General features: G+C 42.2%; 1 protein-coding gene across 1 annotated transcript; it reads right to left on the bottom strand.

The window, feature by feature from the left end:
• Window positions 1-6,914: 6,914 nt before the first annotated feature.
• On the bottom strand, window positions 6,915-20,605 carry mtpn (myotrophin). The gene is made up of 4 exons (XM_084345994.1): window positions 20,219-20,605; window positions 16,759-16,872; window positions 15,703-15,786; window positions 6,915-8,182 (listed from the first exon to the last, which is right to left on the bottom strand). Exons 1-4 carry the CDS (start codon window positions 20,291-20,293, stop codon window positions 8,096-8,098), a joined length of 360 nt encoding a protein of 119 aa, XP_084202120.1. The 5' UTR covers window positions 20,294-20,605; the 3' UTR covers window positions 6,915-8,095.
• Window positions 20,606-22,566: the final 1,961 nt, after the last annotated feature.

Here is a 22,566-nt window from a genome sequence, read left to right as displayed (position 1 = left end):
CACAACAGTAATAATGAATATGCTTTTACATCCAATTAAAGTGTTCCTAATAGCATTGCGGTTGCGTCGATTTCTCTGCAAATGGCTGTTCGGCTGGGAACATTTGCGCTGAAGCGTCCAGGGGGATTTGGATCGGGCTCATCGAACATTAGCTCCAAGTACAAACAAAGAGGGACAGATAAGTAAATAGCCCGTAAGAGATTTATGCTTATGCATGTGTACAGTATACGGGCATGCCGGAGCACAAATGGCTGCTTTTAAATGCTTGCAGCTGCCTTCTATAGCTGCTCAATGGACTTTGGAAACACTGATACTGATGTAAATCTCCAGCCTAATCTATTCTCGCTCACTCTTTCTGTTTTTGACAGAGATGTAGAGAAGACAGTTAGGCGGAGGGAGAGGCCCATATCTCTTTACTCGACAACTGTTTGGGCTGGTGGTAAAAGTTTATGCTAGACTGATCACTCCTTGATATGAAAACAACCTCTATCCCCCATCCACCACTCTGATTTCATTCTCACAGTTTATCCAAAGTACTAGAACATATACAGAGAATAACATCCATCCACCTGCAATTCACCGACAGCTTATTATCTGAGCAAACAACTTAACCCGAGTAAACTTCCCCTAGTTTGCCTGCTAAACTGGTTATTTGCGTGCATGATTGTTTTAAAGTTGTGACATAAACGGTAAAAGTGAGCAGGCAGTTACATAAACGTGCTTCATTCACAATAAATACCCACAATAAAACACTATGCATTCAGAGGAAAGTACTGCTCGGCTCCCCCCTCTGCTTATTCATTTTTTAAGGACCTCTACATATCACCCTGTTGCGCCAACACTATATTAAAACAAACATTTGGCTGCTGTAGCTGTGCAGGTTTACAGCCCATTTGTGCTCACTTGAAGTGGGTGAAAAGGAGAAGCTATATAGCTATTCTGGCTCTGGAGGCCTACAAGGGGTCTGTACAGGGCCGGGCCAGATGTTCATTGTCTCCGCTCCAAGATGGATCCATACAGAGTGTTTTGTGTTCCTCCTCAGTGTTATGATCGGCGAACGTTGTTGGGGGGTTATCATAAACAAAAACACATGGCAGCTGGTTGTGCAATATGTAGCTTTGAGATTCGCTGAAGAGGTGTCGTCACCTAATGTGAGAAATACAAGGAGCATCCATCCTTCCTTCCATCCATCCATCCATCCATCTTGCCACCAACTGGTTGATTCAGCTCCTAAGAGTAAACTTCCTCTTCCAGATGATGAGTAGATACAATGAAACAGCAGTAGATCCTCAGATATGCTGCGTCTTAAAGCAACATTATTTAATCTTCAACTGTTGCACAACCCCTAGGTTTCTGTATTAATTTGCACATCACCACAATGTTATGTCTTGAAAACATACAGTATGTCTTTGGCAAAATCGCTCCTCTCCTGTGCTGTGCATCTTGTTTTTCTAGTGTTTTTTAAAAGTTGAAAAGTTGTCCAACTTTTCATCACAAGGTGCGGGAGTCGCACCACATTTCCCATTAATTAAATATGATGGCCAAGTGCGCGGACGCTCCACGCTGTTTCATCCATAAACAAGTTTTTCTGAGACGCTTTGAAAGCAACTGCACCTGCAGCAATAAGGCTGTTTGTGGTCCACACCTTTAACTAAACATGCATGCTCAGGTACTTTTGCCCAGCGGCAGTCAAGTCTGAAAACAGTTCAGAACAGTGATGCTGAGCTAACTTAACATGAACCAGAGACAGTAACACCTGGCTATAACATGCTTAACACGCCAACGACTAAAAAAGCCAGTCAGAAATTTACTCTTGCCTCTTGTTTGATCACTGTCTCTGTCCTTTGCTTGCTCGCCCAGCTCTCGTTTTGGTGCTGGACCTGAAAACCTCCTTCACCCGGTGGTCCAAAGCCGCTGTGATAGCGGTGTAAACATCAACAGTCCCCAGTGTCGCTCTGAGCAGAGTCCGCTAACAGAGCTAACCTCCAGGTACAGTGCACAGCAGTTACCGGTTGCTTTCAGGAAACTCTGTAAATCACAGACAGTTGAGGCAGAGCAGTCTCTGTAGCATCAGAATGATATTGAATCTGTTGGTACACTTTGTTACTTCAAACAGACTGTGCTCTACCTGTTATCGATCAACTGTGCGCGGTGCTGGGAGGTTACAGAAGGGCAAAAAATGTGTTCACTGATGCTTGTTGACGCGTAAATCAACACGAAGCAGCATTCAGTGACCCTCCTGCTTGTTGGGAGTCAGTTTAACGCTGAATATTGAAAATAACAAATGACCTTCCATTTCCATTTTCTCATATATCGGTGGGGGTGTAACCCTTCTGGCCCCCTGTGGCAATAACTGTACGTGCTTGCCTTTACAATATACAAAGCTTATTAAATCAGGACACAAAAATGCCCCAAATGCAAATGTTCAATCAAGATGTGTACAGTGATTTTCAATTTGTTGGAATCCTTGGGATGGCTGATTTCACGGCTGACTAACCTCCGTGTCACATGACCGCTGAACTACAACCGGGGAAATAAGTTATAGATTTGCTGAAAATCAGTCATAAGCTCAAGTAATGCGCGAGACAAGGAGTCAATAATAGATTAGAGGGGGGAGAGGCGGGGAGATACCCAAAAGGCAATCAGGAGTCCATATTAATTATGCTAATGATTTGGATTTGCTACTTCATTAACCACCATTTTGAGCTGCTTGATCACAAGGGTAGCTCTGTGGAAAGTCTCTGTAGCAACAGAGCAGATGAGACACGGGGAGAGATGGTGTGTGTGTGTGTTTGGGTGCGTGCATACATCTCTGTCCATGTATGTATGAATGCAGGCACGTGCTAATTACCGCATCTGGTAATAATTACTGCAGAGACTCTCGGCAATCAATTAGGTTCTGCTGTATCCCTGAGTCCACGCGACGGGGAAAGTTTTGTGCCTATTTTCTATCATCTGTGATGTTTTTCAATGATTTTTTCAATGATAAGGTGTCATTTTATGTTTAGATACAAGCTTTGATTGCATGATTTGGTTTTGGAAGATTTCCCCAAGATTCAGCAGATCACTTCTCGCAGTTTTCTTTAGAAGACAGCAGGTGGGAGCAGAGTTCAAGTGAAGTTATGCATGATGATTTCTTATTGAACTCATCTTCTCTGGTGCTCGTATTTCTGTGACTTATCGAACGGTCTCACACATTTTTGGTCAAGAAATGAAAATATGTTTTGGGAACTGCACGGTACATGAACACTGCGCCACATACACAATGTAAACATGATACTTGACTAATGATCCAAAGCAGTATTAGTGGCTATTTGATAAGGCAATTGCCCAGAGAGTCTGTGCAGCAGGAGAAAAGCAAATCCAGGCACTAAATGAAAATGTATTGTCAATGATTCATTTCATATTTATCATCGCAGCCTTTCTTCTGCAGACATCAAGATTATTTGCTGCCTCGACAGAGACAAAAGGAAAAATTGAGTCTTTTATATTCTGAGAATGTCACTGTCAACCGAGAGCGGACCTCGGTTTTCCCCCGGTCGCTCGCTTTGAAAGTAATTTAAATGAGCAGAAATAAGATGGTACGGGGTCGGAGGGGGTGGACGCAGTGGAGACGGAGCTGTCAAAACGTGGCCGAGTCATTTTTATCTTGATGTTTGCCCACATTGCAATAATTGATTTGTCTTTGTTCTCAGCAGGAGTACACAAACATGAGCGAGAGGCCTAGAGAGGCATGCTTCTGTCTGATTAACAAACTCCAGCGTTCGCCATGCACTTCACAGACCTCTCTCTGCTGTGGCTCAGTCTGCAGCTTCCCACTGGATGTGCTCGTTTGACAGGACCTGATGCAACTCCTCACCACATGCTACAGCCGAGTTACACGCTCTTATTGATTTCTCCCACCCGCTTCTACCCCGTGGACTCCATGGCAGGTCCATCATTACTAACTTACATCATGTAGACAGGCAGGGTTCAAACCATCATGACTTTATTTGAGATTCTAGTTGAGATCTCGTATTCGGCTGTTTTAAAGTGACATGTATGACATGTGGACGTGATATCTTGAATTTTATATTTTCATGCAGTGGTGAAGCCATGAATTTTTTATTAAGGGTTTCAAGTTTTGACTCAACAAAACATGTGATGTAGCATCGATGAAGTGCTGGAAAAAGTAGATACAGAATAAATGCGTGTGATTGTGTCATACATGGATACATCAGTCGCAAACAAGCAAGAGCTTGGACCACTGGCGTATTTTTGTAGGCGAACCCAGAAGTTAGCATCGCCCCGGTTCCCTTGAGAAAAAGCCTTACGATTTTTTAATTGGATTTTGAATTATCGCAGCAAATAAGCTCTGTGGCAAACACACGTTTTTGATACTGACACGTTTTGTTCAGCGAGATAATCAAATGAACACCAGTTTTTTAGGATTTCTGAAGCCTAAATGAAACGAAATGAAAAAGCCAACGTTAGGCTGAACATCATTGCGGTTGAATGACTTCAACATCACCTACAAAGTGTCTGACTACTCTATACTACACACATTTGGCTATAAAATTATCAATCTATATGTTGTTAAGTCAGAAAAGTTTCCAAATAAAGTCCCCCTGTAATGAGAGTAGATGAACCTCCATGTTTGAGGTGATGACATTTAATGTTCCCGACAACCTCTGTAGTCTCATTTAGCTACTTGTTAGCAAACGCCATTTATAAAGACACATAAATGCTTTTTTTAAGGTGTTTAACCAAAAACCCATTCAAAACACCCCTTGGCTTATAGATGAGGTAACAGGAAGTGTAAAAATGTTAACTTGTTTCCAGGTTTTAGGACTCATTCCTGCAGCACTCTGTTACAGGCGTTGATACTGGAAACACAGGGTACTTCTTAGGGTTGTTCCCATACGAGTACCAGTATCGGAAATACCTCCGATATTGCCTCAAATGCCGGATCATACATTGGTGAGTAGATGAGGATATGTACCGACGTCTGGTACTTTGGTTATTGAAGGTACAAGTTCAAGTTGTGGACTAAAGGTGATGCCTTTACTTATGCGTCAATTTTCTTCAAGGATAGATCTTTAAATTCCAGGATTTTTGGCGAGAAATCCCTGGATCTCAATTACCAGCATTGAACCTTACATGTATCGAAGAGATGCAATGAAAGGGTTGGACTAAAAAAATAGGGAACTACTGTTAAAATTTCAGATTTACCAAACCTGCTGCTGTCACACCCACATTTTTCTAGTAGTCTCGCTTGTCAGAATCAATTCAGGGAGGTGAGTTTTATTGTGGGTGCACAGAAGAAATGTCGATTTCTGTTTGTCAGCTGTTGCGTAATGCTGTGAGATTTTGTTTTCTGTTAACCTCAACCTGTTTAAAAATGAGAGCAGTGTGAAGTATAAAATATTTATGAATGTACAGCCAAGAACAGGAACTTTCAACAGTTGCAGAGAAGAGTTTTTATTTAGTCTGAAGTTCCTGCCACGGTGGTCAGACGTGGGAGGAATTGGTACGATTGGTGTGAATACTCAGGCAGAGTGGTTCTTCTTTTGGTTACCAGATGGTCCATCAGGTGAACTACAAGGCTACATCACGCTAAGCACTATACTGATCTGTACAGATCTCTCCTCAATAACACTGTTGTTCTACTCGCAACATTAAAGTCCAATTCTTGGCTGGGAAAGGATTCTGACCTGGCATGGCTCTCAATGATCTAATTTATCAGAGTGGGTTGAACAATGCAGCAGGCAACAGGTGCCATGTAGAAATTTAGCAAGCAGCTCATAATAATTAAAGGGTAATTTCACTGAATAGGTTTTTGCAGGTACATTTTCTGACCATGCAACAGGTCACGATGGTTCCACTCCTGAGACGTGAGACAAAAACAATGTGATGAAAGCGAGTATGACTTCTTCGTGCGAGTTTTCTGTGGACAGTGGTGCATTTTTCTGTATTACAACTGACTGTCCCATTATAATATGGACTTGACTTGAATCCAGACATTCAGACAAATCCAGTGGGAGTCAAAGTCAGTCTGTGATTCATACTGAAACAGCTCGAGGCGGTAGATTGGTATGACAACAACGATTAGAGTCTGTAATTTTTTTTAAATGTTTGGCACCGAATTGCTCAAGTTCACAAATACTGATTAGATGGCCTGAGGCTACGAGACTACCGAGGGTAAAATTTGTCAAACTGTGTGATGTCCCTTGTACTAGAAAATTACCCCCGTATTTCATCTGAGTCTAGTGGACTGGAGGACGGAGAGATGATTGGCAGTTAATGTCTTCATACAATAACATGAACACTAATACAAGGTGACACACTGAGTAAATTAAGGCTTTTTTCTGTATCAGTTGAGTACCATATATTTAGCAAAATGGGTGATTTCACACCTAAACGTATTAAAGGAGACATGTTATGCTCATTTTCAGGTTCCTCATTTTATTTTGGGCTACTAATAGAATAAGTGTACATCAGTTTTCTCACACTTCCCAGTGCAGCAGCACTTTATTATCCCTCTGAACGTGATGCTCCTTTTTACCTCCCGTCTCTTTAAGGTCCCCCAGCTGAATACCCAGTCTACTCTGATTGGTCAGCTCACATATGCCTGAGCCAGTACCGCTAAAAACGACAGAGCAGCTATGCTAAATCAATTACCATGTGCCAAACTAGCTGCTAAGCATAAATTACAAAAATATGTGACACACGACTACTGACGAGGTGTTTCAGGAGCAGTGTTTTCTGTGGGAGAGAGGAGCTTCTGTTGGTGAGGAGGCTTTGACCTTTTTAATGTTCAAGATCTTTTACATGCACAAGAACCTTTATAACACTGAAGGAAAGGAAAAAGACGTAACAGCATGATAGGTCTCCTTTAAGTTGATTTTCAAAAGAAATTAATGTCAGATCAAAGCAACATTTTTATAGATCTTTTTATTTGTTTTTACAGACTTTTTGTCACAACAAAGTCAGCAAGAGCATCTTTTTTTGTCCATTACATTGTAGTAATTCATTTTTAAAGCAACCAAGAGAGGACCAGCAACCATTTCATAGCGTAAAAGCAGAGGCAGTTTTGACATGCAGCAAAACAGGTTGGGCTTCTAACCAAATCCAAGGCAAGGGGAATACTAACAGCCCCCACCATCCAGTTTCAACTCTAACCCCCATTTACCATCATTCAGAGCCCAAAAAACCTGTCAAATACAAAATACACAGAGAAGCTGCAACAAAAAGGGAATCTTTGCTCGAAAATCTCACTCTAGGGATGACAAAATGAACAAATTGCTAAAATTCCTTATTCTATTAAGTGCCGTTAACATTGCTTCAAAAAGGGATTCAGTAACAGATTTATTTTTAAAATTGCAACATTCAAGTCTTCCTAGTAGCCAGCATGGTGATTGGTCAAAGAATACAGAATATCTTTTTTTTTATGCATTGCCAACGTAAAATCTGTCAAAAACACCATCTGATATGTAAGTGATATGCCAAGTAGAAAAGGAAAAGCTGACCTCTGGACCTCTCTTAACCAACGTTTTGCAAAATTTCAAGATTGGAGGGACAGTTTGGGTCACTTAAAAAACAAATCAAGGTAGAGGAAGAGGCCACACACAATGAAAGGTAGTGAAGTTAACACTACTAATCTATTACCGTTTGATTTCTTTACCGTTTCATGAGAGAACTGCAAAATGAGAAATGTGTATTTAAGTGCTGAGCTTTGCGTTTACATTACTGAGTGATTTCTAGTCTGAGCAGTGTTTTAGGATTCAGGTGCGAGAGCGCTCCCCCAGTGGTCCCTAAAGGAGACGTAATTGACAAGTCCTTCTGTTAAATGGCTAGAAACAGAGGCCAAAGGAAGAGTAAATCCTACCCCAAAAAGTTGGGGAAAAGGAAAAGAAAGAAAAAAAAAAAAAAATGAACAAGGTAAAGGAAAATCACCAGACAGACAAAATGACCCTCCAACAAACAGACAAAAGCAGTGTTAAGACAGAGGTTGATCGGGGTAAAAGGGGCGAGTCCACCTTCTGTCAGGGGACCACTGCATCCATCTGTCTGTCCGTTCACCCACCTGTCCAGCCACCTCCCACACTGTGGTGTCTCACTGGAACAGAGCCCTCATGGCCTCAGTCTCGGGCATTTCAGAGACACTGATGCCGCCCGGTCCTTTTCGGTCTTTGTCAGCTCCCTGTGGAGGAGAGGGGACATGAATAATAAACATGCAAGTCTTTCTCACAGTATGGTGCCAACTCCACTTCATCAAGTCGGAGGGGTTAAGGTGAGGAGCGGAGACCTGAATCTGAGGCCCCTTTTCAAATGAAGTGTCCTAACAGAGCCAGGTACTTGACATGCAGAGGTGAAGACAGAAAACTCCGGAGCACCCGTCTGCAAGCTGCCAACAATCAAGATTGTATGGTCATTAATTCATACTTCCTCTCTTTTATATACCTTGAAGTTGAACTACATTTAACCATTTTCAACGCCAATAAACGTTACAAGTCGCGCCCACTGCCGAGAGCCAAGTTCGGAACTGCAGAGCCAATAGTTTCCACTGTAAAGTACTACCACCAGAGCAGGGACTTGCTCTGGGGCCAGGAACGACAGAGAACTGAGCTGAACCTGGAGCTTCTGCCCTCTGTTCTAGAAGTAGGAACCTCAGACACACACTGACGTGTTTCATGCATATTTTTACGACTACTGAAAAATGCAGGTTGAGCACATATCCTTAATTAAAACAATGTTGTGTTGTTTATTCATCTCAGCTCAGATGTGACTGTCACAACAGCAGGGAGAGGAGAGCTGAACAGATACTTAAGACAGCAGAGGATGCAGCTTAAAGTTGGAGAAATTAGAAAGGAGCATTGGTGTGTATTATGGTTATGGAAGAAAACCAAAGAAGAACAACCAAAGTAGCCAGACTGCCTTTCACCAAAATATTTTTTGGGCTCTGGAGCTTTGGTAGTAATCAACAGTGATTACAGTATTTGAAGGTTTGATTGAGGGAAGAGAGTGCTGAGCACGACTTGTTAAGGACTTGGCAAGACATTTCTCTGGTCTTAACCGAGATCGCCGGCGTGCGACTTTCAGTTTAATTAAAGGGATTCATTTTTAAGGATTCTGCTTTCCTAAAGTTCTGTTGTTTCTTCTGTCATTTGTTATTGAATAAAAAGACATTTTCCAAAAGGTTTGATGCATGTTTATAATCTTGAGTTTGGTTGAATAATGTTTATTAACAGCTTTTTTGCAGTTCATCTTTATTAATAGTCCATTTGTGAGTACTGATCTGAGCACTGAATACGAACCCGTTGAACCAATATCCAAATAGTCGAATATTTGGGTCCAGCCCCATTGGTATTGATGTATATGTTATCTGATAAGCAATGATGCCTGAGCCATGAAGAGCCAACAGTGCTTGCAATGTAAGCCAGCAAACTCTCAGCTCTATATGGTACACAACTTCTATCCTTACATCTATATGCACCGGCCCTTATTGAACAGTACTTTTGTAACTTCTGTGGCAAAACTTTAGTCACTTATTTTCCTCTAACTCAGTCACTAATAACTTGCCTGACAGCCTGTCTTTATCCAGACAGCACATGCAAAACAAAGTCGCAGACGCTGAGGCACAAATCCATTTGAGCTCTGAGGGGTAACAGAATGAGAGTGAAAGAGATAGGAGTGGACACAATCATTTGGATTACTAAGGACAAAAAAACAAACATAAAAAAAGAGACCGAATGAGACAGGCAACTTGTTGAATGTGCATGTAGTGACAACAGATTTAATGGGCGACAGAGGAGTGGAGGGGCATGTAGTGGAGAGACGTCCCTTTGTTTGGCCTGCCAACTTTAGCCTCTTAGGAAAGGGCTTACAGAACCAAGGCAAAGAGAGTCTATTGTTGCATGGAGAAGCATGCCATCAAAAACAATGTGACCCAGTTCAAGTGCCCAGCAGTGTGAGGACGGTTGTCTGGGTGCAAATTCCATGCCACAGGAGCAACAGAGCGCATCCTGAGCAAGGGAGATTTACCAGGGCTGAGCGGGTAACCTGTCAGATCTGCATCTCTAATTGGTAAAGAACCGAGAGACAAAGTAAAAGAGGTTTTTTTTTTTTGTCAATTCATAAAATGCTTCACATTTCTTGGAAGCATGCACCCGTCAACACTCCAATTATGTTAGAGACCTGTTATGTAACATTAGAACTATGGCGGCTGGTGAGCCAAAGTACCTTAGTGGTAGATTTTTCACAACAGAAGACAGTGTTTTAAACCAAAGTTTTTTTATTTGAGGATATATATATAAATATAAAATGAGGCTTGTGTACTGTGAGTTAAATATAACAGCATCTAAATTCAAGCAACAACATGCAACTTCTTGGAGAAAGATAGTTGGTTGTTCAGTCTCATCCTCAGGTCGTCAATACAGACGCTTTGGGTTGATGGCTGACATTTCTCCAATAAGGTGCAGCCAGTGAGTTTTTGCGTGGTTGCCAGAGGGTGTAGCCTGTTTTTGTCAAGTGTCTGAGCGTTGCATGTCCTTGTGTCAAATATTTTTAGTATTTGACGACCTGTAGAAGAGACTATTAACCCCCCACTCCAGATAGTTAAATTTATTTTTGGAGGAGGCGCTGGCTATGTGGGAACTTTAGCGGTGCACATGTCAACTCACTGTTGGAGAGGAGACCAAGAGGTGTACTGATACTGAGGGAAAGTGAGCATTGAAACAGTTTAACTTATTAGGAATCAATATGCATCAAAAAAATCAGTATTTTCGACAACCAAAGTGCTGATTTCTTCCCAAACAAGAGCTGCAAATCACCTCCCACAAACTAAGAGTCCACCATTCACTTTTCAAAGAAAGTTTGGGGTAAAAGGAGACAAATTCAGTCTTTAATAAGTTTAACACTGAGTGCATTCATAATAGATCTCAAAACATATTGCAGTGTAGCACTGATTTATATTCTGGACATGTGAGCACTGTGTGAAATATGAGGTTCACTTATGAAGGCTTTGGGTGTCCAGGTCTTCAGATTTCAATACACAGAGGTGTTCGTTCAGTGTAATTCATCTTGTCAGGATAAGAAACAGAACAAGATAGATTCTTGTGGGACAACCTGAAATCATTCTCTTATCTTTTCAAAACATTTGTCTGATATTATCTGTTTTTTTAATTCATCTGTAAAAACATTGCTGACCTAAAGTAGAAATAGCAATAAAAGTACTTGTAGGCACTTTAACTTTTCTAATAACTGCTGACTGATTCATATCAGGTACCTGGTAGCCAATCATTGCGCTCTCCACTCGAGTGAGTTCAGCGGGTGAAGGGGAGGATGGGGGAAGACAGAATGAAGCCGTCTTCCCCACTCCCCCAGTTCTCCAGCTCTGGGGAAGTCATTAGTAGCCGGTTCAAGACCATATCAAGTAACAAACTCTACAGGCCTCATTTAGATGGCAGGAAACAGCATTACAACCTGACCCAAGCTGTTTCACCATCAATACTGCTCTGGGCTCAGGACAAACAATGTGTCCACCCGACAAACACAATTATATATTGTGTTTTCAGCCATATTTGAGGTGGAACAATCTCCTAATGAGCACCCAACACCTGCATTACCCTAAGCAGTATTCTAGAGGGTCTGCCACATATGGATCCTCCCTATGGGTATTCATGGTACAGTTACAGTAATAGCTTTAGCCCATAGTCCTCCCTGTTCCACCACGCCATCCCCAATGACCATCCAGCTCAGTGGCATACTCCTGAAGCCACTTACATTAATGAGCTATCCCCAACTTGAGTGATGACCCTTCATGAACACCTCACCGCCCAAACATTATCCAGTCAAAGAGAAGCTAGTGGCCAAGTGAGACACAGCCTAATGAATAAATATAGACTCCCAGGGTGTCTCCAGTCAAACTGAGATGCATCATCATCCTTGATTATAGAGCCATACAAGGAAGCACTGGGTCTGTAACGTAATGCCGCTGACCTGCCAAAGTGTCCATTAAGTTTTCATTATGGCCCGGGTGAATGGGATTGAAAGATCGCCCATGCACAAGTCTTCAAATATGGGCCCAGAGCATCACTAAAAACTTGCTTAAAATTCAATGTGTACATCAGATTATTGACCTTCTGGCAGCAGTCAAACATACCCAATTTGTACGAGGGCAAGTTTTATAACACCCAGCGAAAAAAAAAAAAAGTGGAAGATCGATAACTGTATTGGAGAAAGCTGTGTCAGCTTGGCTCTGGTTGAAATACCAATTTATCCGGTCGAGGGTTAACGAGCTACACGAAACCTTGGTCAAAACTGAAGAAAAAATATCCAACAGGCAAAGTGAAAAGTCTTGACAGGAACCGTGACATCTCAATTAAGGGGTTGCTGAAAGACTAGAAAAGGGTACGAACCCAATTTTTATTTAGTTATCAACACCGTACACCATTTTATAACGGCACTGCTCAAGGTAGTCTATATCTAGAGGGAAAAATGCTATGACAATCGATCATTGCAGCTTATCATAGCAGCCACTATGGAGTACGTCTCAACACATCTGTGACAGTATTTTGTTTTCAAAAAGTCGTGTAAACCAACAAAAGATGTCTTCTATACTACCTAGGTCCAAAATCTAATTCAACTCATCATTAGTAACCCTTTCAGTGACCTTTGGTGAGGTAGGAGTACTTTTTGGGGGGAGCAGTACCCAAAAACTGTACGGAAAAGTTATTCTAGTCTAGTTCTAGTTTGTTTACTAGTTATTAAATGAACTATAGTGTGCACCCACCCTCCTCCTGTAGAAAAATAATGTAGTCAAGTCAGGCAAGGTGGTAAAACCCATTGGAAGATAGTGTCTACGAGGCTGTGTTACTTCAAAATAAACAGCTAATACCTTCTGTGTCTCAAGGACTTGCATAAATAGGGTCAAGTTTAAAATGCAAGGCAACAACAGGAACTGATGTGACAAAATAATACTGCATTTCTTCCTAATAAATGGTCATGTAGGCAGTTCCTCATAAAAGAAAAGGATGTGTGAATTCATGCATGCATGCCTGTGTGTGCCCTTTCATTGTTGACTTAAAATTAACTGGCCAGCCTCTGCAGGCTGTCGTCAGCACTCTCGGCCAGGATCTTACGACTGGGTCACCTATTGGGGTTAAAATGGCCTTTCATAATTCATTGCCAACAACAGCACAGCAAGCAGTCAGATGGCAGGGGTCAGCTCCCATGGTGCACCGGGGAAACCGAGCCATTTTGTGTGCAAACACAAGAATATCCGACAGTCAAACACTCACAATACAGTATTCTCAGTGGGCTCCTTTTATCCACTGCACTGTGGTGGCTGTGGTGCTACAGGTGCTGCCAGACAGAGTGGATGTGCGGTGGCAGTCGATGCTGTGGCTTAGGGACAATCTATTCATCTCATGTTAAGAGACGTGGCGAGTTTTCAGAGCTGCCAGGGGTAGATGTATTGAGATCTGGTCCCTGTGGTGACTGATGACCTTTTGGCTGCATCTGGGTGTTAATCCTTGTTGGTGCTTAGCGGAGATGAGTACGGAGCCGAGAGGAGCAAACCCGTGGGTTCACTCGTATCTTCGCCTTCCACCGTAATCCCTGTTCAGATGAGCTATGGCTGCCTGTCCTGCCTCATATGATAACACAGACAAAGGCTTTTTAAAAATGGTCCACCCCAGGGGCTTTAACTTATAAAAGCAGAGGTGGTACTTGCATAGCTGCCTATTTCAGATGGAAAAGTGCGTCTGGATATGTGACTGGTAGCGAGGGACATAAAGGAAAATGACTCCAGTCCACGATGAAGATTTTATTTATTTACATAAGAGACCGTCTGCTGGTTTTAAACCCAAATCCTATCACCAGAATTTGGTGGTGAAATGTGACGATGTCATATGAAAAACTCTAGACTGCACTAGAGCACGTACTTCCTTCCTTTTTAGTATGTTTACCTCCAAGAGAGGGCTGAGACGTCCCCGAATCAGAAAAACAAGCAATCCTTCTACCATCCTGTTACCACAGTAAAAACTACTAACAACCAGGTAATCGTTCTGTGTCAAGTAGAAGTTTAAGTCAGACCGATGTACCTGTCCACGCTAGCCGACTTTTATAGGACAGAACTTACTGAGTAGTAAACTGCTGTTTACTTCCTGTTGGCACTTGCAGCTTCTTTTGGTTCATCTCTGAGCCAGCAGCACTGACGGCCAGCTGACAGCAGTGGCCAGCTGCCGGCCAGCTGCTGGCCGAATGCTCGCAAGCCTCTGCTGGCTTGTTGACTCGAGGGCCGGCCCGTGCGGCTGTGTTGATGAAGATGGGGGGGATTAATACAGCCGATGCCAACAGGAATAAGTAAGCGGTGGAGTACCATGTAAGTGTCTCTCTAACCCAACACCAGTGTTTCCCATACATAAATTATGGTTTCCTCTTTTCAAACGTCTGCTTCAGAGTGCAGTTAAAACTGCGAACTGATTGAAAAGTCTGCCTGAATGGTGCGTATGCGATTGTATAGAGTGCAAAAAAATGACTTCCCTAATCGGTAGTGTGACTTCGCTTGTGAATGCCCCCACCCCTCTTCCCATTACTTTCGTTGAGCCAAGATGATGCCACCGTGAAACAACTCTGTAGAGGAGCTTTCATTTACCCTGCCTCATTTAGCCTGGCTGGCAGACAGCTGCTCACTCAGCCACCCAATATCCATCTCTCCTTCACATATACACATGGGCTCTCAGCAGTAAAGCATGCAAGCCATGACATCATTCAGTCCGAGGAAGTCGTAGGCTCCTTTCTCTTAATGGTGCTGAGCTAAAAGTCATTAACTTAAGTTTCAAGCATTAAAGTGAAACTGACCATCAAGTTTTGTGACTCAAATCTTTGATATTTATATATTTGATATAATTCTGATAAAACATGAGTGTAAAATGACAAGAGGAGTACGAGAGACAAAGAACTGAAGGAGGTGCTGAAGACAAGTAGCCATTGTTGCCCACATCTGTGTGGCATTCACCGTCCACAGGGACATCAACTCCGCAGCAGTCTGGCTCATTTGAGCTACGGTGAACCAGAACTCCACCAGTCTAGATGTTGCATGTACTTAGGTAAGATGTGCAAGAGGAGGCATCAACTCTCCAAAGAAAAGCTCCTCCACGTATAAATGAGGCTTTCTATTTGACCGCGATGTAGCTGAACGAATCTGTTTTCTTCTCCTGGATGACGTTAGTTAGGTCGGACATACGTTTTGGTGTGCGTGTTATTCAGTTGCTTACTACAGTCGATGCCAGCTGTGCCTGACTCAGTATTGTCTCTCTCTCCTCACAGCTGTGACTGCTCACGTCCATGTGCATCTAAGCTGACTGAGGTAGCATTTAAGATGGTTCCAGAGCTAAACAACTGATGGAGGCTGAGGTGGAAGGATGGCGCAGGAATTTAGATGGCGCCAAAGGCCTGTGCACCTGTGAATGAAGCAGCTTCAAAACACAGACACAAAGCAAACGAACAGCAGCAAATACTGCGTCGTGTTCTGTGAACATTCCAGCACAGCCTCCACAGGACGACGTTAAAGGGCCTTTTGTCCAGCGAGTTACCTCATCAGCACTCACGGCTCTCACATGAAGCCTCTGACACATCAACATGCACTGAGGGGTGAAGGACACCAGGGCACTTGATGCAGATGCGTTAGTTGAGCATGCATAAATCAAAAGTACCAACCTTTTCTAGCAGGACCTTGACACAGTTGATGTGATTCTCGTAAATGGCAGACATCAGTGGAGTGAGCCCGTGTTTGTCTACAGCCTGTAGGGAGAGCGGGTGGAAAAAGGCATGAGTGGGAAGAAAGATAGAAGTTTTGGAGAAACGCTTCATATATCAGCAGATCATCATCGACACAGCCGCAATACTACACAAGGGCAAATCCATCTTCTTTATCAAAAATGAATAAGAAACAGAACTCCTGTGAGAGAGTGGTTCTACTTTTCCCTTATCACGCTCAGAAATTATAAGAGAGCCCACTGCACTTTGACACTATATTTATCTCTCGTACATCAGTAGATGTGCAGGTTTTCCAAGAGGAGAATTGTGCAAACAATTTTGGGGCTCGGGAGGCAAAGCAAAGACTGTATGTTGGTGCAACTTTACATCCTCGTGTCTGCGAAGACCAGAAAGTTGTTGCAATGATGTCGAGTTGTTATATCTACACTGTCACACAAGGGGTTAGGATGCACCTTGCTGACGTAGCTGTGTCGAGCATCACAATACACTATAGAAACTCCTTTAGACGTGTTCAGGAGTTCGAAGAGTCACGGTGCTTTGCGCATACAATTCTTCTTGGTACTGAAGCGGCTTCAGAGACCTTTAGAAAAAGCTGCAAATTACAAAAGAAAGGCGCCAAATTACAGATATCAATACTGTTGGATGGGTAAGTGCCCTTTTAGCGGATACGGATCAATCTACTACAACAACACCAGAAGAGACTATTGAGGCTCACGGGGCCAATCAGGCTAAATGTGAAGTCTGGCAAGCCCGGACTGTTGAATGAGAGCGTGGACCACGGCTGAAATAGAATAATAAACTGGTTTTAACAGCCAGAGTACTTCAGTTCAAACAAACTGATAATGCCAATGCCATAAAAAGCAGTATAACAATAGGCTCGGACTATGAAGTGAAGCAGACAAGGGCACTGTTATGTGTTGTGGTCACTGCAATCCCGGACGGTAGGCAAATGAATGCAAATAGCATGTGAAGGGCACTGGTTGTCGTGGTTCTTACGTTGACGTCTGCTCCTTTTGAAATGAGGAATTCCACCACATCTGTCTGACCGTAGTCTGAAGCGTAGTGCAGAGGCATCCTTCCACCTTGCAGGGTCCGGTTTGCATCTTCAGCCTGGAGGAGAGAAGAGAAAGACGACACCTTGAGAGGGCTGAAACTATCCAACTCAGCGCTATCGCAAGGCAACAATGTGCATTTAAGAAAGATCTGGAGGTCTCTCTCTTTTGTTTGAAACAGAAACTGTCACCAATGCCACACGTTCACACTTCAATTCAGTGACATGCAATAACATGCACCATCCTCTCCGCCTTCACTTCCCCGCTGCGGTGCCATTATACCTCCAACTGTCATCTGTGCAGCCGCGAGAAAAGACAGACACTCTCACCGCCCCTTCCTCGTGCTCTTACCACACTAACCACACACACAGCTTGGTGTGCATCAGGTGGCCCTCGAGTGACAATGGAAGACGTGTCGAGAAAAGCTGCTGCTGTCGGTTATTCTGTGTATTATTAACTTACTGACTGGTTAAATATTGAGGTAAAGTGTATTTATATGCTCAGAAAATGGGCCTCCACAACAAAATATAGGAGTAGGATTCATTTTTAAAAAGGCACTGGAATGTAAAAGGTATATCTTCTTACGCAAGACCCTCATGAAAACACCTGATCTGGGCATGACGGAGCGAGCTCGGCCGTCTGGTTCCCCCTCGGGCAAGTAAGAGCAGATCTAATAAAGCTGAGATGCAAATCAAATGAGGGGATAGGAAAGTAGCACAACTGGGAGATTCGGTGTCTTTTCAATATTATGTTGACATTATTAGATCCTAATATAATGATACAACTTAAATATTGTTATTTGCTGGTCCCGATTCCTTCAATACATGTAAATGTTGCGACTGATTTCCTCTTTCAACAGGCCTTTTGTTTAACAGCAGACATTTTGACCTGTGATGGCAGGAAATGTACAGGGTGGGCTACTGTGCATCTAGGCCATCATCAGTGTTATTTATGACACCTGTGCAACATGATAGCTTTAACTTATCCTATGTTCATACCTGCTCAGGGTCTGTGACTGTGTGTGACCGCTGACCAATTCAGAGAAACAATATCATAACCCACTGCAGCGTCGCCTGCCTCCGATTGCCACTCGCTCCCTTAACTTTATCACAAACTCCACTGAAGGTCAAATCCGACCCCACTGAATCCATTAGCAATGAAGGATATGTAACCTCGACCTCCTCTAATAGTGTTTAAATGTTACCGTCGATGGCTGCAGCGCCGACGGCTGATAAAATTGAGAAACTTTCAGTTCCACTGTGGAACGGGGATAAAGCACCGCAGTTGTTTACACTCAGACCCAGTGTAGATAATGAAATGGCAATTACTTACAATGGGAAGATCATAAATGAGAAAACACTCCTTGTGGATGGAAAATTCATCGCTGTTAATGAAGGAGTCTCAGATGCAACAGTCTCATTACGCTCTGTAATCAGGACTTTAGATTCACTTTTATTAGTTTTTAAGCCAGATAACTTTTGACTTATACAGTTACAGCTGTAATTATCAAGCTTGGTCTTATCTGTATATGTGAAAGGTGAATAGACTGTTTATGGTCTTTATCATTTTATTTACAGTTTGTCTCTGGTTTCTGTTTTGTTCAGAAGTCACGATGTTCCTCTCTGCGTGTGACTCTTGAGCTTATGCAACACGTGAATTTCCCAGATGAGGGATCAATAAAGTCTTATTATATCTTAAACCCTCCTAATTCATCAAGCTATATTTAATATGAAAGAGCAAAGAAAGATTTGAGTCAATTAACTGATAAGTTGATGAAAAGACATTTATTTGCTAAACATTTGTGGGTTCCAGCTCTTTAAATGTGAGGATTTGCTGCTTTTTTCGACCGTTGGTTGGACAAAATAAGCCCTTTTGAACAATATCTAGCTTTCATATTACCTTAAAATTTTTAACCTGATACTACTGATATCTACAAGCTGTGACAGATATACATGTGTAATGGGTATTGTGGTGAAGAAATGACGTACACCTTAAAAAGGGGAACTGTAGCAAAAGAAATTCAAACTCAGAATTTAGACATTTAACAGAAATATTTTTTTTCTATAACTGAATAAACAAGCTGTTCTCAGAGGTAAAGATGGTTCCCATCACTCTGTTTGAAGCTAGAAGGGTGGCAGGGTCCGCCACATGTAAACAAAGCAAAACAGTATGAAATTGTGTTGTCCTTTAAGGTCAGTTTGTTTATTCAGTCAGGAAAACAAAGAGTTTGTTTATTTAGGCATAAAAAAAACGACAACGAAGATCTTTTTCTTCTGATTAAAATTTCTTGTGCACCTTTAAATAGTTTTAACTTGACGCTGTTGATATCTACAAGTTGTGAAAGACACACACGTGTTAAGGGGGAACCTTTGACTTGAAAGTATGACCGGTTGGAACGAACTGAGTGAACTGAGATAATACTGTTTTAGTCATTGGACTTTACAGACGGCTACAAATAAAGTTTAGTTTTGGTTCATTTATAAAGATAAAGCCATGAATGTCCTCCTCCAGGGGACACATGGAGTGGACACACTGTAGCCTAACAGGCACTTTTAGGTGTAAGACTATTTTTTCAGTCTCTTCCATAAATATCATGCCAGCTAGTGAGGTGGGTGCCTCGGATAAGCTGGAGCCAGGCCTCCATCTCCTGTGGTACAGCTGAGACCCCCGCCCACCAACGTTAGCTAGACCCTCCTGGAGCCCGGGCCTGTGCTAGTTCGCTAGCATGTAGCTAAACTTACCTCTCACAACACGTTAAAAGAAACCCATTCTACAGACAATACAGAGCACTGTCCGACGATTGTCTTCGCTGCTGTTGACAACACAATAGACATATTGCAAGCTGTTAGCGGTCTACCAACAATGTGTACCACGTACCAGCTGATGCTGTTGTTAGCTAGCTTACCAACAGGTTGCTTTCTGGGGAAGGTGCCACAGATAGCGTTTGCTAATCGTGTCCCAAACCCACCACGTTCAGATTACAACATTAATGACCACAGTTATACAGCTGTAGACCAAATAGTTAGCGAAACACTAATGCTAACCCTTTGCATTTTCTCTGGGAATAGCACTGTATGTAACTAGCCATGCTAACTTGACGTTCAGACTTATAGGTTAGGTCTACATTGAACACTTACACCAGCCTTTAAATGTTCAGAAACGACTTCAAGCGACCTCTCAGCTCCGTAAATCGCACATATAACTACCGTGACAAAACACGAGAGCATGCCCATGAAAGATTACCTAACTTGACATTACCCAACTCCAGATACCGTTAGCTAGCTAGCTAGCTCGCTAGCCCGTTAGCTAACTGGCGTTAGTTTCCTTAGCTTTGCAGCCAGTTCATTGTTGAAAATTGTTGCCCTCGAGTCCCGGAAAAAACAGGAAAATCACAGCTGCCTTACCGTTATCACTTTGGTTTTAACCTCCTCCAGGTCCCCGGTCTGCAATGCCCACACCAATTGATCAATATCTCCCATCTTCCTGTGTTTGCTCCGGTGTTGCTCCTTCCCTGTGGTGCTGCAGGGCAGTTGTCAAGTTGGATGCTAGTGCGTTAAAAGTTAGCTAGCTAACGTTAGAGCTGGAAAACTCTTCCAGTCGTCGCAGTGAGCACCGCCGTAGAGCTCGACTGAACACAATGTCGTGTTGACAGCCAAGGAGGCAATTTTAGGAGGATTTGGCGTTTAACTGGGACCCGCCGGTGAATGACAGGTAAAAAAAATGGGCTCAAAAGAAGTTCTGGAAGGCAAAGTGGCTGAGAGGGATCCGCCTTTCTGAGAGCCACAAGTATTTCCGTTGTCGTAACCCGGAAGTGAACGTGCAACTTTTTTTTTTTTTTTTTTTTTTTTTAATTAATTTAAGAACATTAAATAAATACAAGCAACTTCAAAACTGAAGTCACATCAACAAATAAATAATAATAAAAAAAATACTTCTGTTTTTTTTAATTTAAATTTTCAATGGAGGTCAAACATGATTTCAAACTGTAACATTAAAAGTGTGACAGGAGGGCAGTCTGTCAAGCCATTTCATTTTATGAATGTAATATTTTGCTAATATACTAATTAAATTCGGTACATTTCATCTGAGGACTTGTCTGGACTTGTTAAGAATGAGTAAAACATCAGTCTTTGTTAGAGAGACGTCTATTTCAAGCGTTTCTGATCGGTATTTTCTGTAAATCAAGCCAAAAGGCAGCAGTATGGAAACAATCTGTGAGAACATGTTCAATAGTTTCTCCCTCACCATCACAAAAAGAGCATCTGTTGTTTATGTCAGGGGGAAAAAAAACAACAAATATAGTCTTTTACCTGTGTATAATTTTGAATAGAAACGCTTCTATCTAAATAAAGCCACCTATATTTACATATGATAGCTGTGATATGATCAAGATGATTTCTAATAAAAGTATAAGTGTCAATCAGTATAGAAACCTCATTAATAGACTTAAAGTCAGTTCATCAAGATGTAAGCTTTGTGCTAAGAGCTAAGTGCTAAGTTAACATGCAAACTAAGGGGGGAAGCGCTGTGTTGCGTTTAGGTAATAATGTTAAAACGAATGACTGTTTTCAAACACGCAAAAAGATCCAATATATTCTTAATAATAAATATGTTGTGTTATTTCCACCCCTGACACATACGCAGTGAATGAGTGGTCCCTTTACTATGTTTCCTGACTGCAACATGGCCTCTGGAGTCAGACACCTGCACCGAACTGACTCCACCCGGACCGAGGAGAAGTACCACTCCATCCTTCAGAGACTCTCTGGTTTGCATCTTCATACTGCAGCAGGACAATGACCTCAAACACACCTCAGCGCTTTTATCAGAACTACTTGAAGACCAAAGAAGACCAAGAAGTCGTGACTGTCATGGACTCTCCTCCGCGGTCACCTGACCACAACTGCATTAAACATTTACGAGGGCTTGAAGACTGAGAAAGCCAAACCTTCTGTGAGACAACGAGAGGCTTTGTGGGTTACTGTCAAATCATGCTGGGATAACATGAGTCGTCAGATTTTGCACAAACTTGTGGAGTCCATGCCAGCTCCAGTGCATGCTGTCATTAAAGCAAAATGGGGACCTACCAAATACAAATATATTGTCGTGGTTTGAGTTTTTGGTTGTTTCCTGTTTTATTTTGTAGGTTATGTCATCGTGTGTCAAGTAGCTACTTCCTGTCTTTGTCTTTTTCCTGCCCTTTTTCTGTGTACATCTGTGTTTCCATAGTAAATCAGTTCCTGTGTATTTCAGCCTGTGTTTTTCCCGACTCATTGTTGGTTCATTTGTGTTTCCTGCATTCGTTTCCTGGTCCTCATGTGTTCCCAAGCCAAGCATTTTGTGACATCCCAAGAAGCTTTGTGGAGTCCATGCCTGCTTGAGTGCATGCAAAAGGTCCTATTTGTAAGAAAAGATGATTTCTGAGTCTCAATCCCAACTTTACAAATGTCAAACACTGACAATGACTGTTGAAAACCAACACAGTGTTTGACACCTGTACGCTTCATGCATGATTTTTGATTTAATGTCATTTAAATCAATTAAACTTAGGTTCTTGATTAGATCCCTAGGTCTTTTTTTAAAGATGCATTGCTGTCATGTCACTCTAAAGTCATGCATAATCCAATTTAGCTTATAAATAAGCAAAAAAAAAAAAATCTATTTGATGATTATTTCATCGCTGAAGTTGCAGGTTGGCTTATACGAAATCTTTTTAATCAGCTGACCAGGGTTTATTTCCTGTGACAGCCCG

This window comes from Pagrus pagrus (assembly GCF_965226575.1).
Source record: "Pagrus pagrus genome assembly, chromosome: 23".
NCBI lineage: Eukaryota > Metazoa > Chordata > Actinopteri > Spariformes > Sparidae > Pagrus > Pagrus pagrus.
This window is presented reverse-complemented; position numbering and strand designations above follow the sequence as displayed.